Source organism: Neodiprion fabricii, chromosome 2 (assembly GCF_021155785.1).
Source record: "Neodiprion fabricii isolate iyNeoFabr1 chromosome 2, iyNeoFabr1.1, whole genome shotgun sequence".
In the NCBI taxonomy this organism is placed as follows: Eukaryota; Metazoa; Arthropoda; class Insecta; order Hymenoptera; family Diprionidae; genus Neodiprion; species Neodiprion fabricii.
The window spans coordinates 12,951,274-12,969,711 of record NC_060240.1 but is presented as its reverse complement, the minus strand read 5'-3'; the positions used below and the strand labels follow the sequence as shown (position 1 = coordinate 12,969,711).

Here is an 18,438-nt window from a genome sequence, read left to right as displayed (position 1 = left end):
TTCATTTCGTCCGAGTCGGTACGTCGAGTCGGTGATTTCAACGCCTTTTCGCTGCTCGGGGAGAAGTTTGTTCACTTTTCAGCCAAAGAATATTGTGAAATACTTTAACTTATACTGAAAGCTTAAACTTTCCGAAAAAAACTTCAATTCAATGGGCGAAACTAGTTGAGACTTTACAATTGTTTACTCAGAGAAAGATAATGTTTCTTATGATATTTTTTGTTAAAAACAATAAAGTACCGTGGATTAAAAATCATGAATACCGGAAAAAAGGTTTTATTTTTCAAAAAAGAATGTCATCAGTTGTAATGATCTGCGAATCATACGCGGAACGAGTTGACGTTTACCTTTCAATAATTTGTATGTGAAACGTAAAAAACAAATAAAACAACAACTCCGCATAGAGACATCCATAAGCAGTCCTTCTTTTTTTTTTTTTTTGTCAAATAGCAAAGCAACGTTTCAGTGTAGTTCCACAATGCACGTTGGCTTTTACTGATAACGAGAAAAAGAATAACATACCTTGTAACATTAATCAATCGGGTCCGGGCTTATGCAAATTAACCATGTCTATTGCGAAAAATATTTTTTTCCTTTCTTTCTCAAAAACATCGATTTTAACGACTATCGAATAGATTGATCACAAGAAATCATTGGAAGATGTGAGGAGCTGCATTCTAACCGATACTCGAAGATTTTACGAGCCAGTCGAATTAATTTTGGTGAAATTCGCGACACCATTTGTAGCCGACCTTTTTTGGTAGCGAACTTTCTTGATAATGACCCAAAAACAGAGTTTTAACTATGAAGCGGGCGTTTTTATTCTAATTGTATGTAATTGTAATTTTTAAAATGCCAGAATTAATCTTCGAATCACGATATCTGAAGGAAATTGAGTTGAAAATTTTTTAATATTAATTTTTGTCAGTCTCCCGGCGACATTTTCAAAACTTTTTTGTTTTTCAAAAGCGTGTATCTCAACACCGAACGAAGATTTCCCAAATTTTCAAAAGCAAAATGAAGGATTCGTCCTTCTCGCGTCGACATGTTTGGGTTTTATTCACGTTTCAAATTGTTCGCGTTTTATTTTGCCCATCCTGTAAAACGTAACCTTGATGGATTCGGTATCACGCCAGTTAACCGTGTTTGCTATAAAATATATTTTTTTCGTTCTTTTTTTAAAAACGCATTTAAACGTCTATGGAATAGTTTGACTACAAGGAGTCTGGTACATGCAAGGAGGTGGTAAGGAGTGGAGAATAGACATGCTGCGTATGCTCTTAGGGATATAATTGCGGTGCAATGGTTGTAAATAATACTTTTTTATGCATATTAACTGTTATTGATACTTTTTTTTTGACATTTAGCAATCACGGCATGCTTCGTGTTCAAGTTATCCGCGGCTTTCATTTATCCGGGTATAAGATCTCGATCCTGCCCTTCTCGGTTAATCAAGGTTTGTACCGCGGATGCATTTAATTGCTTGAAGAGAATTGTGCAGCAGTACAAAAGCCCAAGGCTGACATATTCCAGTAATATAAATTCAGATTTTACGATTCTGCGTCAAGTTCGAATCGAAGTAAATGAAAAACAGAGAAAGAGGAAGAGAAATTAATTCAAATTAGTTCCGTTACAGTAATGATCCTCCAAGTTTAGCGTATCGAACGTATCGAACTGTAATTAAAAAATAACTTATCACATCAGTTGCGATAAAAACAGTTTATCTTAGCAGTTCTGAGATCGGCAGCGTCTGAGGTATGCACACAGAAAATTTACGAAACATAGTTTCAAAGTAGTTGCGTTATAATTACTATCCTCAAAGTAGCGGGTATCGAACTGTGAATCGATACCTGCGAACAGAAATAACTCATCTTCGCTATTATTTTGCTGAAGCAAAAACTTTTAAGATTCTCAATTCCGAACAGGAAAGTTAATTGCTATAATACATTTCTAAATGTGCGAATAAAAATTTTATTTCGCCTAATTTCACTTTACTTTATAAATTACCAATTTGTATGTCAAATTTATCATTATTTGTAAAAAAATATCTGTCCAAATAGGTGTAGTAATCACATAAATAATGAATGTAAATAAACATTACCAAAATGTGTATGATATATGCTTTGTAAATCCCAGCCTCCTAAGTATCATGCATCGCTGTTATACGCCTCATAACTCGTCGGACAAAAAAATTTCCACTATCGCACTCACTTGCAAGCATATAAGGGTCATACATATAAGAGATGCTTCGATACGATTTCATCCATATGGATTTCATACCCGATTTATAATCATTTATCAACTTTTACTTTGGACAGGGTCCAAAAAGGTAAAATTGCCAGCAACACTGATAAGATGATTGTAACGAAACCACCAACGATAAGGAAAACGGGAATAATGAGACAAAATGTTTATAACGTAGCTGAAGAGATAAGCTGTTTCTATCGGCAGGTGTCGAGAAGTTTAGACATTTGCGAGTTATGTATAAAATTGTATTGAAACTGCGGTAAATAGCAACTATGCGAACCGACCGTCGTTCAATTATAGCTGTTATTTTCACGGGAATATCTCAATTTTCATTTACTGATAAAGTCTGATGAATGATGAGTTCAACCAATTTTACATACATTCACAAATACGTGCGAATTTGGCAGCAGACGAACAGAAATCATGCAAAATGTTGCTATAAGCAATATTGGGGCAGGGCATATTCTCAATTATTATCTATTATAAATTATAATATGTGCACTATGCAGGGATGGAAATGAAAAAGTAAAATGGTCACAAGATTAATAGATGATTTACGTTACTGCATTTTCAGAGTTGCAAAAGTTTAATTCATGGAATTTCAAAATATTGAAAGTTGAAAAATAGAGAAGTCAGAATACAGAAGAGTAAAAATACAAATTAAGCCAAACTATGGAATAAGCAGGGTTTCTATATTTTCCTATATTTCTATATTTATTTAGACAAACATCTATTTTGGCTTTATTACACTTATTGTTAGTCCGACGATTCTGAACGTTGGCTTATCCAAATTTTTATCTTTCCATGTTTTCTCTATTCTATACTTCGACTATTTACGTTTATAAATTCTTCGAATTTTATTCTTACATTCTTCCAAGTCCGACATTGTGATTTTTCTATATCTCGACTATTCTACCTTTTCACCTCCCGTATTCAGTTATCGACAAGACACCCGCTAAGCACAAGCAAACCTTGCCATACTGCGAAGTATCATGAAAATTATTTCCGTATATTTATTGCATAAACATTGTTATCAACATATATTTGGTGACCGAAAAAGCAACAAGAATTCCAACAAGTATAATAATCAGTAATGGATTTTTCACACCGAAACAATGAGGTACCTGCAAAAGCTCTCTGTTCATTCATATTTTTATAATTTGGGTAAAACCGAAGCAAAAACAATCAGCTGATTACACAATGCGTCGCCATATTGCTTCAACTGTTTTCATGTACTTTCTATCTTAACCTCTCCAAACTCTTAATGAATTATACACAGAGTTGGATAATCCGATTTGCTTTAAGAAAAAAAGAATGGGAATATATTTCTGACCATTTGGTGAGCTGATTCACATTTCAAAATCGGTGTTCGGTCGAAGCCCCGAAGCGATAAAATTCAATAAAGGTTGCCCCATCTCTTTTGTGACATTTTCCATCAATCCGGGAATCAGTGAACTTGTCATGCAACTTATGTTCACACGCCCAATTTACAGTAGTTTCAGATCAATTCATGATGTTTTTCAATAAATCGACAGTTGGGTTCTTGATATCCGATAGAATCGATAACTGGCAATTGCAAACTCATGCTAATTATTTTCGCAAGGATGAAACCAGTCTTACCAATTACAAATACCCTAAAACTTTACATCAAACCACTGTGACTGGTTTCCGGAATTGGAAAGTCAGGCTTTGGTGATTCAGAATAGTAGCCAAATTACCATGTCACGTATGAAAATAAGTTCCATGAGTTTGTTTCTCCGGTTTTTCGGGTATCAGATTAAGTTCCCATCTCCAGAAATCAGCCCAACTGCCCTTAACTGAGTTTTATGATCACCTTCATTGATACAATAAGTACCATTCTTGCAAAAATAACTTCAATGCATTTACGTTTTTTTCACTTTTTCTAACCCTCTCCCCCCCCCCCCCCCCCCCCCCGCGCTGAATCCTTCGGAACTGAATGGCAAGATTAATAGATATTTTTTGATTTTCGTTTCGGGCCGAAAACAAGTTAGCCGGAAGGTTGTGGCGTTTATACATTTTACTGTAAATACGTATACAACGCGTTACAGCGTATAAAAAAACTGTAGATCGGCAAAAAAATTACGAAGAAGAGGGAAATTAGGTGAGTTAAATTGCGGCGGGTTGCCTGTAGATTAGTCGACTGACACCCCTGGTAAAAATACGTTTCTATCCGGGTCTAACGGAATTTTTACTAACGACGAGACTGGATTACGGTTTACGTTTTCGGTTCATCCATTAATACTGACCGTCTCATCAAATTTGGGCATAAAAATACACACAGATTTCTCATTCACGGTAATTAATTAATTCAATCTTGGCGGACTTTCGGAATCCGTTGTTTAGGGATATGAGTTGGCCGAACATTAATAATTTGTATTAATTTTATTACAAGCTAATGGTGATTTGATAGCTTTTTGTCAAATTGTTATATTAGTAAGCTGTTAAAGATCTATTCAAGAATGCATATCCTGAAAACAATGTAATCACAAGCAACGTAATTAAACGGCTTTTATCTAAATAGCCGGTTTATATTCCGCTTCTACGTTGGGCAGAGATCTTTTTAATGAAATAACCCAATCGTTTCGAACAGTTTCACCTTTTATATCGTAATTTTTTTTTGGTTTAATAATTTTTTGTTCGATGCTAATACATATCTAACTTTTCTCTCTCTATTTCACGAGGTCATATAAAATATACAACTCATATATCTAGGTATACACGATTGAATGTAAGGATAAGTACATGCTTGGGATTTCATAACTATACTATCGAAATTATGAAATTACATCTTAGATGCCTAATTATAATTTACAAATTTGCATAATTAAATATTGTGATGTTTCTAATCGATATTTATCACATAAATCCTTCATGTAATCGCATAACGGTATACATCTGCCATGATTTTCGTACTGTGTGCTTTTGCATTTTGCGCAAAACGTTCCGTAATACCTGTTATGATAAACAGATTTCAGCCATTTGTATATTTTCTGATCAGCTTGATATCCCGATTAAGCCTATCCAAAAAATGTTCCTATCTTTCGTATGTTACATGCTTGAAGTTACTAATGGTATTACTTTTTTTCAGTAACAACTTGAGAAAATTTTTTTTCTTACCTGAAATCGTAACAAAATAAAAACAAACTCATAGAATTTATAAACAGCATGGAATTTTACCGATAACTGTATGAATTTGGCCTTTTTTTTTGGTAGTATGGTAATTTTTCCCAAGTCCTGAGTTATTTTCATATCTGCAGACGTCATCAGATTGCGAAATTCTAAATGTAGGCATAAAATTTGTATAATAGGTCACTTACGTAAATTTTTGCGCCGAAAGTACGTTCGAATGCGTGAAAAGAAAGACTTAAATTTGCCATCAATCAATTCTCCAAACCAATTGATTGTGTCAAATATCCGAAAGGTCAAATTTGAAACAATCTTTGGTGCAGATTCTTTCGATTCTTGCCTGAATCGTACAAAATTCAAAAAATTGGGAATGCGTCAGGGAAATGATACATTCTATTTCAGATTTGTGTGCGTCAATTTTGATTCCCGTGAGGTATAAATAAACGCAAGTCTACAAATTCTCGGTAGTTAGTTCTGATGGGTTCATAAATTATGCTCAGTTCTTTAAACATTCGGAGATTAATCATCTTCATAGCTAGCCGTATGGATTATTTATCAGGTTTTTAGATCGTTTACGTATTCGGCAAATCTTTAATCCAACAAAATTTTGCCAATACATTAACACAAATGCCCACAGTAATTAATAATTAAACAGTTCAATGACATATTCGTTGTATTCGTTGTGCGTACGCGTTACGCAAGTGATGGTCGTTGCCTATAAATATTGAGCAAGTTTCTTTCCGATCGCACCGAGGGGAATACGTCAGCTAAAATCACGTACATTGCGTGAATATCATACGAATTGGTAGAACAAATAGATAGGTTTATTTTTGATTGCAATGTGTAACGTTTCAGCAAACTTGTACAGTGTTTAAAAAGCTATCTGATTACCAAACTGAAACCGAAAACTTGAAACTGGGTAAAAATTCTTCAACTACAATTAATGATGTGACTTTTGACAAATCGTGTAACTTTACTTTTCTTGTACTCGTGCAAGTTTCCAATCAACAAAATTAAGTTTAACAAACGGCCAACTGAGTCACGATCGCAGCTCTCGTGATTGATTTTTAGTACTTCATTCTCAATCACTAGAGTCAAGCCAGATTTCAATCAGTATAAACGTTTCTTTTTCTTAGTAAGACTTATGCATATGCATATGGTTTTGTAATACATGACACATATATTTTCCGTGCAAAATTGGTACCTTGACTGTATAAATTTCATCCGCACATTAAATTTTCAACTCACAAAAAGGCGTATCATTACGTGGCCTGGGTTTTGGTTTTGAAACAAAACAAGCGGCTTCAGACCCCTTGTACTTCCCGTTCTCACGCTGTAGATTCCAAGTTCATACAGAAAAAAAAGATATCCAATTCGAATTTCGAACTACATATTCGGATTTGTGATTAACGATTTTAAAGCCCTCAGATACCATGTTATATGAAAATATCACGTTTTTTTTTTATTTTGAATCACTACAATTGATCCTCCATTATAAATTTTGAAAGTCTGACCTTGGCGTCGTTATCAGTAACCCAAAAATATTCCGCCTACCAATTTCTACCAAAACCGAAAATTTTTGAAATTTTTTTTTACCATATTGGATCGCTATTTTGGATTTCGCGATCCGACTTTAGATTCATGATCAGCCATCGAGAAAATCTCACCGCACCAATTTTTATTAAAATCCATCAATCCATTCTCAAAATATAAATTACTTTTATTTGATTTTTTGGAATTTTGTTATTTAAATAATAGAAGAAGTAAGGAACCAATCCAAGCCCTTTGGCAAAATCTAATCGTTTTTAAGTTTGGAAAAGCTGCGACGATTGACACCAAGATCATTGAAATCCGGCATCTCGTTCTCGACATATCATCGGACAAAAAAATTCATCACATACGTACATAGGTACATACAGATGACCATCTGAAAATGATTGGAGGTAATTCTCTACATTTCGAAACGTCGAGTTTTAGTGAAAACTCAAGTTTTCATTAAGCATACACGGAAATATGGATATAAATCGTTGCCATCTATGATCAACTCAAGGACATAATAACAATACACGGTTCACCTTGTGAACCCACCTGTTCATCTGCATTGGTGAATATTTCCCAATCATATCATACATAGTATTAAAGTTCGAAACCAAAGTTTGGATTTCGGATGTTCAGAAAGTGACGTCACCCAAAATTTTTATTTCTATAGACGTCATCGATCTATAGTAATCGTCGACGACGAAAATCAGCTAGCCGAATTTCTCAGTCTGGAAACAACCGCGCAGTAGAGCGGACGTAGGAGAATCGCGCTCCGCAGATTTCGAGTACCGGGTTCTCTACCTCCTGGATCCTGCGCTCCGGGTCCGCTTCCTGGTACAACTCGAGTTCTAGGACAAGCGCTCCGTAGTTTTTATGCTCCAGGTCCAGCCCCTGGTGAAACTCGACTTCAGGGACAAGCGGTTCGTAGTTCCTGCGCTCCGGGTCCGCTAACTGGTGAAATTTAACTTCCAGGACAAGCGTTTCGTGGTTCCTGCAGAGCAGATACGCTACGTGGTGAAACTCGACTTCCAGAACAAGCGCTCCGTAGTTCTGGCTGTTCAGGTCCTTGACCTGGTGACTTTGGACCTTCAGGACTAATTTTCCGTAGTTCTGGCTGTCCAGGTTCTTGACCTGGTGACTTTTGACCAAGCGCTGCGTAGTTTCTGCGCTTCAGGTCCGCTTCATGATGAAACTCGACTTCCAGGACAAGCGCTCCGTGGTTCCTGCTCTCCAGGTCCGCTAACTGGTGAAACTCGACTGCCAGGACGAGCGCTCCGTAGTTCTGGCTGTCCAGGTCTTTGACCTGATGACTTTTGACCTTCCGGACTAATTTTCAAGTTTACAAGTTTGATTATTGAAAACGTCATGTTTTGTACTATCAATTTTGCCTCCCGCATGCGTAACACTTGGTTCGTTTACGTTGTCGCTGCTAAAATAATATCTAAACCCCCCCCCAACATGGACAACTTTTACTGTGTTCATTAAACAGGGTCAATTATGAAGTAAATTCCTAGCAACGAGAAATGGTGTAAGGATATATTCCGCGTGTGTTCATTTTATACTTTTAATTGTTTCTCGGTACGGACTTTCGGTATTGTGAAAAGAACTGCATCATCTGCACATTCGAGGTTACATACATCGTCATCTCTTATACGATCTGCGGTTCATGCAGTGATTCTCATAGTACTGTGAAACCGTACCAAAAAGTAATTGTGGATGAAATATTTGCACAGGCGCAATGCATCCGACGCTTTCTCACCGTTAAGACTTGGTATATTCAATCCAATGATATTTTTAACAGGCGCGTTTGTAAGTGATCAAGTACTGAAAACGCATAACTTGATTACAACGTATTTTGCACTTTGTGATAAAATGACAAAAATTAGTATAATATTTGATGAGAAATTAATAAATTCAAGCTAACGAAGAATCGGAGGTAGCCCGGCTAGTCAGATTCGCTATGAGATATTGGTGAGAGTTCATAATGCAGATTTTAAAAACGTCACGATACTTCAAAAGATTTTACAAAGGGCATCACAGGACTTGAAAGATTTTGCGAGATTTGAGAATATTTTGTAAGACATCAAGGTAGTTACGTCTCGTGAAAAATAACAGTGAATTTGACTAATATTTATTTAGCGTGCACTGTGTAAAAAATGATTTGAAAATTTTTTTATATCCAATAGAAAACCCCTGCAGTCAATTCACGTAGAGAACCGACATGTGTTCAGAAGTTTTCCACAGGGGTTCTTGAATCATCTGATACAATAAAAAGTTCTAAATTAAAAACTTCTTTCCGAGATAGCTGCATCAGACGGTTACTGCCATACTACAAATTATCCCATTGCCGGAGCTCGGGAGAACGACATCGGGACTTGTCCGCGCGTTGTTTCTGACAATGAGAGCAGATAGATGAGAGGTGAAAACGGTAAAAAGCGAAACAAGCGAATTCGAATCGAGTGCTTGACATGATGCTCGCGAATCGGGACTCATCGGCTGAACTCGGAGGGCTTCGGGATTGCGAACACGGCGAGCGTCGCAGCAGGAGGAATTTCGTGAGCAATTCGGCGAGCGATGGGTGTTAAAAAACCAAGATGTCGGCCGACGGCGGCGGGCAAGTGTCGTGGTCATGTGCCGCTGAGACCCGTTGACCTGATAGGTGTTATTACCCGCGCTGTCAGAAAGCAAACGCGGCGAAACAATGCGTTCGGCGACGGTGACATGAGCCGGTTTTGTTGTTTTCGAAAACTGTTGTGTCGGCGGAACTCGCTCGGCGGCCAATATCGACGGCGGCTGCTCACGTCGTCGCCCTGGAGCTTGTTGTCAGAGTGAAGTTAGTCGGAACGGGCGATCTCATTGCACCCACGCCGAAACATCAAGTCTTCCCTTCGCTTCTTCTCTTATCCTCCTCCTCGTCTCCCTCCCCCCTGCTGCTACTGCTGCTACTGCTGCTGCTACCGCGGCCTGATATTCAATCACCGGAAGACGTTATCAATGGTGAGTGAGTTGATCGTTCCTTCGCTCGTTCCTACTTCGACCCCTGACGCGGCTGAACCGGGACACGTAATAAACTCATAGCCTGCAGCTTGCCGCTTATACTCTCTCGATTATTTACCTCAATGCGCGTCACGCGGCTATCGTTTTTACATGCATTTGTGTCTGTTTATTATCGTGTATGTAATATACATTCATGCAACTTTTCGTTCGGTGTAGACGTCGTTGTTGCTCTTGTTGATGGTCGTCGTTACTTGTTAATAGGTTTGAGTAGAGCTATTGGCATAAACCCATGAAATATTCGCCGATCTCTCTCTCTCTGTCAAAAATTTATTCCTTATTCGCTTTGCTTCGACCCCGACGGCGGGGCTTCAGCAGTGTTTCATGTTCATTATTGCCTTCGTTTCATCTCTTTGTGTCGTCTAAGTTCACCGTCGGCAAGGTAGAAATCGTCGACGGTGATTCACTAGTTTCTTTTTTTTTTACCTTGTATACCGGAATTATCGCAGCTTCATATATGTACATATAATAATTGAATACTCATTTCAATTAATCGAATCGGTCAAATGTCTGACAAACTATGATAGATTTACTGAAAAATGTGTCCGACAAAAGTTGTGTAATGGATTTTACGGGGGACACAAAATCAGTTGTACGGTTCCGTAAAATTGAAGCGAGAACAATTTTTGAATGTAACGGTCATCGTGACGAATTTAGATGTTTTTCAATTTTGTCATTCCGATGGATTTACAGCCCTCCAAATATCCTTGGAAACTGAACCCTGATATCCAAAACATGGCTATATTGATGGTTTCGAAGAAGAGAAATTGTGAAGGGGGCTCATTTGATTTTTTTTTTTCGAAAAGTTATTGCAATGTCAAAATTTTAATCTAAAACATAAAAATGGCCATGTATTGACATTCAAGTTCCGTTTCCTCTGATCATTGCAGCATTGCAACTCTACTGGAAATCGTTGGAGTGACAAAATTCGAAAATGCGTGAATTCGCCACGAAAACAGTTACACGTTTCTCCCACAAACAACGTGTTGCCGTTTTGTCTTCTACTTCAAAACCGCATAACTTTCGCTTGGAAACATTTTCTAATAAAACCACATGAGTTTTGAAGATATCTAACAACTAGTTAGAAGACAAACAGCGGGAGTGGAGTTGGCTGTTTTGAGCACAGAGCAGATGGCGAAAATTACAGCTATGGAAATTAATGTGGTAAATTATACGCGACAAAATTGCAATTATAATTATCATCTATACGTCCAGTTTTCCGACATTTCTGCAGATAATATCAATTGCCACCGAACAAGCGACCAACGATCTGTCATAATTTTAATTCATTTACATCCGTCGAAGAGATTATTTCAGCTTGGTTAATATCATTCGACGTTCGACGTCAAATTTTCACGTCGAAACATAAATAACTAAGAGATTTAGGAATATCTACGCTATATTCATCGTGAGTTTTTTAATACGTCTTCTTGAGTTTTCAGAATTGACCCAGATGAGGTTAGATAAACTTTAATTGTTAAAAAAAAAAGAAGAGAAATCACCAAGTGATTCATATAAAGTTTCTTCTCTATTTTTTTAATATCTTAAATCAATAAATATCGTGAATAATTTAGATACATTATGTATCTCTTAAAGATTGATCGTATAATATTGCTGCAAGTTTCCTTTGTGTTGTTCTTCAAGTGCCTTATCCTTATAAGGCGTTGCGTGCAACTGCGGCAAGAAACTTGTTTACCTTGGTAAGACCGTTGCAGTTTAGTATAGAATTCACAGTCAGAAAGAAAGAATTGTGCAGTAATGGAAGGAAACTGGACGAAAAAATTATTAAACAAAACATTGTACTTTATGAAATTAATTTACTTAGAAAAACCGTGTCACGACACTGAAATTTTTGCAATTTCGTCACCGAGTGCCGTTTCATATTTTGTATCATATAATTGATCAAAAAATGTCGGGCAGTTTTCGAAATGACTCGACGGCGTCTTACGTAATTTACAGAACTAGACCAACCGGGTAAATGACTTTTGCCTAGCGCTCGTTGATCATCTGAATCTTGAACTCGAATAAAAACTTGCTTCTCATCGACCACGTAAAGAGTAATTAAATTCAATGTAAAAATAACAAAATTAATTTTAGGGTTGTTATAGTAGATGCAAGTAGACCGTAAAAAGTTTTATTAACTAATTGTAAATAAATGAACTTGACTTTGTTTCCTATGAATATACATTAAAGTCGATTCTGTACAGAAATAGGTTTGCCAATAAATGAATTCAACGTTCGTTAATTAATGCAAATAGGTTCATAAAAATGTTAATTGATTATAACTCGGGTTCATTGATTGTGACTATCTAGGTACAACAACGGTAATTTTTGCTAAATTAACTTAACACGGCGAGAGAAACATTTTCGCAACACCAACACAAATGTAGTTTCACGTGATATCAAAAATAGTTGTTTTGGTCACGTTTTTCTGAAATCGAACAACACAACTTTCTCGAATAAAAATAACACTTTTCATGCGATTCTTGATCGCGCTGTTTGATCGCTATATTTGATCAAGAAGTAAACACAGTTCGACGGTGTTCTACGAAAGATCTTTCTATTACGATCACGTATTTCTATAAACAAAAAGGAACTTTCCTGTCTCGATGCTCGATCGCCATATTCGGTAAAGTCAAAAAATGCCGAGAGTGTGTATCTTCGGATAAAATATGAGAATTACAAGTCGTGCGAAGTTATAGCGTTAAGGAAGAAGAAACTAGGAGGAGAACAGAGTACGTAAACTGGTTGTAATATGCGGTTGAGCAGGTGAAGCAGCTGCAACAACGCCATGACGCTGCCGGATCGGCGAAGGTTCACGCAAATGCAACGCGCGTCAAGTCAAGGTCGAGGAAGTGTTGCAGGCCTCAAAGGCGACTGAACCGTTCCCAAGGTACTCTTCTCATCCCGAAGCTCCATTCTAAACTCCCATTTCCCCCCCTCCACCCCATGCTTGCATATTTCATCCGTTATGACGTATAATATATAATTAATAAGACTATATCTGGAATGCTAATTACTAACCCATTATATATATACGGCAATATACCTATAGTTATATTTAACCCACGCGTTTATAATATTACATATTATTCTTATACACGTTCACATTATTTTCTATATATGTTTTTTACGTACACGGGGTAGTCCGAATGAACTTGAACAAGGTCTGACCTCCCTCCCCCGAATTGATCGTCGATTTATTTCCTAATTCTACTCCAGCAGATATATATTTTATAATTTTTACAATTTTTTTCCACCTCCCCCCTAGGAGCAGGTATTTAAGACCCATTTTCCATAACTCGAAAACTGTGAATTTTCGAAGAAAAGTTGTAACGGATATGAAAATTGTTTTTTTTTCTGAATTGGTCGAAAATGATTTTTTCAGAATTTTTTTTAATTCATAGTCGTCGTTTTCAACGAAAAATGCACAAAATTTGATTTGACTCAAGCACTGCGTTCTCGAAAAATTTTATACTTTTTCTGAATTATCTTTAACTGAAAAGAAAACTTTCTTACTTCGACCCAAAATGGACCCGGACGTCGTTTTGAAGCTACGCTTCTCTTTGCAGATCAATGTGCATGTTATGACATGAAAAGTGGCTTGAAGAAAAGTTATAGCGAAATGTTAAAATTGTACTCGATTTTTAACATTTAGCGTAACTTTTCTTTGACTTTTGTTCGTTTTTCGTTTAAAACGATAACTTACGATTTCCAGATTATTCTGAATAAATTGGTTTCGACCAATTCAGAAAAAAAAACACAACTTTTCACCCTTCGCAACTTTTTTTCCAAATTCACAGTTCTCGAGTTACGGAAGATAATATTGTATTTGGTGGAGTAGAAGTAGGAAATAAATTGACGACCAATTCGATGGGGGTCGGGGTCAAACTTTGTCCACGTTCATTTGGACTACCACCAGTTATATGCATATTCTTCATTTATCTACAATAAACTTCATACTCGCATGTTGGAACTATACATAATTAATATTATATTAACATTACTGCACAGGTTTTAGGCATATTATACATTATAAGCTTCCTTGTTTGATCATCATTTTATTCAACCTCGTACATGCATTGCTCGTGACAGCTATTCACCGTCTATAACATACATATAATTAATAATATATTTTAATAAGACCAATAATTACATACACGCTCTTTTCTCTCAGCGTGCAAAAGAATGAATACTCTCTAATATATTTTTTTTTTTTGTATGTACACTGTACAATAAGCAAACCGATAAATATTGTTAGTTTTGAAACGAATTCGCGTCAACAACTGTGAGATGAAAGAGAAGAAGAGAGATAAAGACGAAGCATCTCGTGTGTTGGAAATGAGGAATTATGGGTTTTTTGGTAGAGAATAAGTCTTTCTTTTTGAAATATCGAAAGTGTTTGGACAGAATTTAAAAAAAGGAAACGTTAAAAAGTATCACTATAGATTAGAGTGTTTCAAAAAAATCGACTATTTTTTTTTTTCGAAGAACATTGAAAAATCTTCCGAGTGTCCCTCAAAAATGACCTCGGTAAAATATGAGCTCTTGATATTGATATTTAGAGGTGGCGATTCCCAATTCTCTATTTCTCATTTAAATAACATGGGAAAAAATTTTTATATATATATATATTTTAAAATAATAAACATTAAAAATAAAAAAACATATTTTAATTCACTTAAATCAAATGCTATTTTTTTTTTCACGCGACATTCCACAAATCACGCAATATCCTGAAAATATTGTAGTACATGTAACTGTACACGATTTGAAATATTCGAAATAAATTGTTCAGTATAAAAGTATTTCAGATTCCAAGTTCAATGTAAAGTATAAACACTTAACATCATAATATTACTGCAATATGTACGTAATGTTTTGATCGCGAATCAAAAAAAAAACAAACCGCTTAAACACTGCTGCAATATTTCTACATTGCTTCGAGTGCACGCATTAATCAGCAGTATTCTCGAAACGTTGCAAGTTGAATGATCACAATATGTAAATATTGCATCAATGGTTCTGTAATATTGAGTATTTTTATGGATATGAGAAATCATTCGTAGCATATTGTTTACCCATTGAAGCTCCAATGCTTTATGGCGTTAGCCTGAAGGCGTACAGACAAACAGAATCTGACATGAGCATGAAGTTAGGAACGTTACTGTAACGATGCATGTTTAGGAAAAATTGTTACTTCGCACCTTTAGGAATGTGTGAAAAGTAAACCTTGATAAACAAAACGTGCTCTTATTTTGAAAAACCAACTCGTTGAACGAATTCATTTTAAAATTACGAATTTATGATTTTTTCACCTAATGTTTCGTTACGTTAACGTTAATAACTTTAGCCTCATAGCTTAACGGTATTGTCAAGTATCTGGCATATGGATATGGGTCAGCACTGCACTCGTAATATTGATTTCCTTTGAGGAAAAATATCGCATGGAAAGGCTAGCTCAGCTGAATCCACGAATACACTGCTTATAGGTATATATATGGTATGTCACGTGCGATACGATACGAGGTGCGAAATTAAAGACGCATTGCTGCTGTAGTACCTAGCTTATAGCGATAATCGCTTGGTCAAAGAATTATAGAAACAACGAATTATCATATCTGTCATGAAAATTGCACAAAATTTATAAATTTTGTGATATCCGAGGGTTTTACTAATTGGACAGTAATTAGTTGACATCAGCGATGAAAAATTTGTTTCGGTGTCACAAAAAGAGATTGTTCTGATCAAATGCAGCTCGGCTAAACTTAAATTGCTTCTTTGAATTCATTATACGTTTCATCAATTTTGTGCTCCATGTTTGTTTACGTCTGACAAATCGAAATAACGTTTTTAATGAATGTTATTTGAACACCTTTTGTAATAATAGCTTTCCTGCAATTGCAGGACTGTTCGTCAAGTCGGCTCAGCTACGTCTAGAATAAATTATAATCAATCAATAAGCTGAACAAGTGCCGCGTCTGACGTCCACAAAATAGGGTTAAGACAATTACTTATTTACATCGCGAAAACTTTAACGATTTTGCAACAAATTTCTCATAAATCAAAAAAAACTGACCCGTAACAAGTTTTAGATCTTTGTTTTTTTTTTTTTAGTTTAGCAATATTATATGAGGTAAGTTGAAAAGCGTAAAAAAATAATTTCTTAAATTTGAACTTGGGCAGGTTTCACGTTCTTTTCAGTTTCGTTAGTAACAAGCTTTGAATAATTACTGTGAATTTATTCGAACGATTTTATGATCGAAAATTACCGCCTTATACATTAGGGATTATTGCCTGCTTCTGTAATTCTGCTTATCGTGAATTTGGTGAGAGATAAAATGTCTGAACAGCACGATTGAATGTTTGCATTGTATTTGTTATTCAGTACATCTTGGCGCGCTTATGATACATAATTTTGGTTGGTTATTTTTCAGCTTGGCTGCAGTCTGTCATACCTAAAACAAATCACTATGTTTCAAATAATGAGATAGAATTCTTTAATTTGTCCTTAGAACAATTCAGCTCATTTTAGTAAAACATAAATTGCATGTTCACCGGTATTGAAAAGTTGAAGTTTTCATTCTTTAAGATGTGTTTACAGTTGTCGCAAAATTAGCCAGTTCTCATTTCTGAAATACGACGAAAACCTTCTAACTTTTTTCAAATACCCCGAAACATCTTACGAATCGAAACTTGTCGAAGCAGTCAATAAAATTGTGGTTAAATTTCAAAGTAATATTCGACAGATCCTATACAGCCAAAAAAAAAATGCCAAACAAACAACTCATTTGAAATTAAATATTATATCAGAACCGCGACTCATGAAGCGCGAAATAAGCGGGGGAAATAAATTTAAATTCTGCTTCAATTACTAATAAATCTCTAAAAAATAGTAAACCATTTGTTTGCAACCAGTGACACAATTTTGTAAAAATTTTCACCAGTACCGGCAGCAGATATGTTAATGAAAAAAAAAATAAAAATTACGAATCAAATAAACTTCAAACTCTGCATTTTTAGTTCTGAAAATGCAACCGAGGAAACAACCGAAGTCAGATCAAGAGGCCCAAAGCGTCGCCTCCGATGGAGTTAGTAGCGGAGCAGTGAGTCCCGGTGCCGTACCGAATGGAGAAACTTCTAAGCAGTTTCTATCGACTGGAAGAACCGGACGCAGAAATGCACTGCCCGATATCCTGGGGCATCATGCAGACACGGATACAGCCGATCTACCATCTCGGCTGGAGGCACTAACGACGGAAACAAAGCAAGGTAGCAGAATCCACAAATACAATATGGCGGCGCCCTGAGCAATCAGCTGATCGTTTGAGCCTCGATCGTAGCGAAATTGCACGAATACAAAGGGTCAGAGGATTCCGTGCAAATGGTTACAACTTTGTTTAGTTTTTCTGAGGTGTGAAGGGGGGGAGAGGGCGGTCATTTCATTAGAATATTATCAGAGTTCTGTTGTTTCTGCACATATTTTCACGGTACCGCTTTATGAAAAACTGGGACAGATTACCGAGAAAAATTAGAGATTTTTAGGGAACAAATACAGTTAAATGTCAGCTTATTATTCATTATCGGCAGATTCTAAAATCCTGTTTATTTCATGTTTCTTTTACAGCCGAGCCGAGCACCAGCAAAGACGGGGCGTCAACTTCAAAGCAATACACCGGGTGACAGCGCACCGTTTTTGGCTAACACGAAGAGAGAAATTTTCTGCAACTGCTTTGTGCTCGTACGGTGAAAAGAGTTTATTGAAAATGGACTTCGCTATTGATAAATAAACCCTGGCGAAGTTGGGAATCAGTCAATTGCAGAGATAGTAATTTCGCCCATGACGTTTTCGGGATTACGGTGAGATTTCAATTATCCGAGAACGTGAGAATGACTATCTTCGTTCTCAGATCGCCAACGAGGCTTCAGTTCCTGTGACGTGAGATAAATATCATGTATTAAATTAGGTTAATATACAGAGGTTAAGTGCAACAAAAAAAAAAAAAATCCACTTGATGCATTTGGCACTTCAGAATATAATTTGGACAGATTAACTATGAGATTTGTTGGGAATTCGTAAAAATCAATTTTGTAATATTAATAACACCCTTGATTGCCGTCATTTTCTTTCTACTAGTATTAATAAAATTCTGATGTGCATTTTTTAATAATAGTAGTAATAATTGCAATTGATTTCAAGGTAATAACTATTCGAAAAATATAAATCAGTTGTCTATCTACCTATTTATAATTGAGACAAATATGAAGCACGTGTCAATTACACATGAAGATTGGCTACCGCACAAAACACGCTAAAGGCGAAAATGCGTGCGTTGTAATACACCCACATAGATGTTTATATACATAACTGAATGTATATATTTTAAAACACGTGATTATGTATTACTTCATATATATGGATTATATATGTATGTAAATGTGATCGTAAAT

General features: G+C 36.1%; 1 protein-coding gene across 2 annotated transcripts; it reads left to right on the top strand.

The window, feature by feature from the left end:
* The first annotated feature begins 9,499 nt into the window (after nucleotides 1-9,499).
* LOC124175703 lies at nucleotides 9,500-18,371 on the top strand. Of its 2 annotated transcripts, none has more exons than XM_046556124.1 (4): nucleotides 9,500-9,930; nucleotides 12,757-12,880; nucleotides 17,011-17,259; nucleotides 17,615-18,371. In XM_046556124.1, the coding sequence occupies exons 1-4, from the start codon at nucleotides 9,928-9,930 to the stop codon at nucleotides 17,668-17,670; spliced, it is 432 nt and encodes a 143-aa protein (XP_046412080.1). In that variant the 5' UTR covers nucleotides 9,500-9,927; the 3' UTR covers nucleotides 17,671-18,371. The 2 variants fall into 2 exon arrangements, with proteins under 2 accessions (XP_046412080.1, XP_046412079.1); XM_046556123.1 differs by lacking the exon at nucleotides 9,500-9,930 and adding an exon at nucleotides 10,786-11,151.
* Nucleotides 18,372-18,438: the final 67 nt, after the last annotated feature.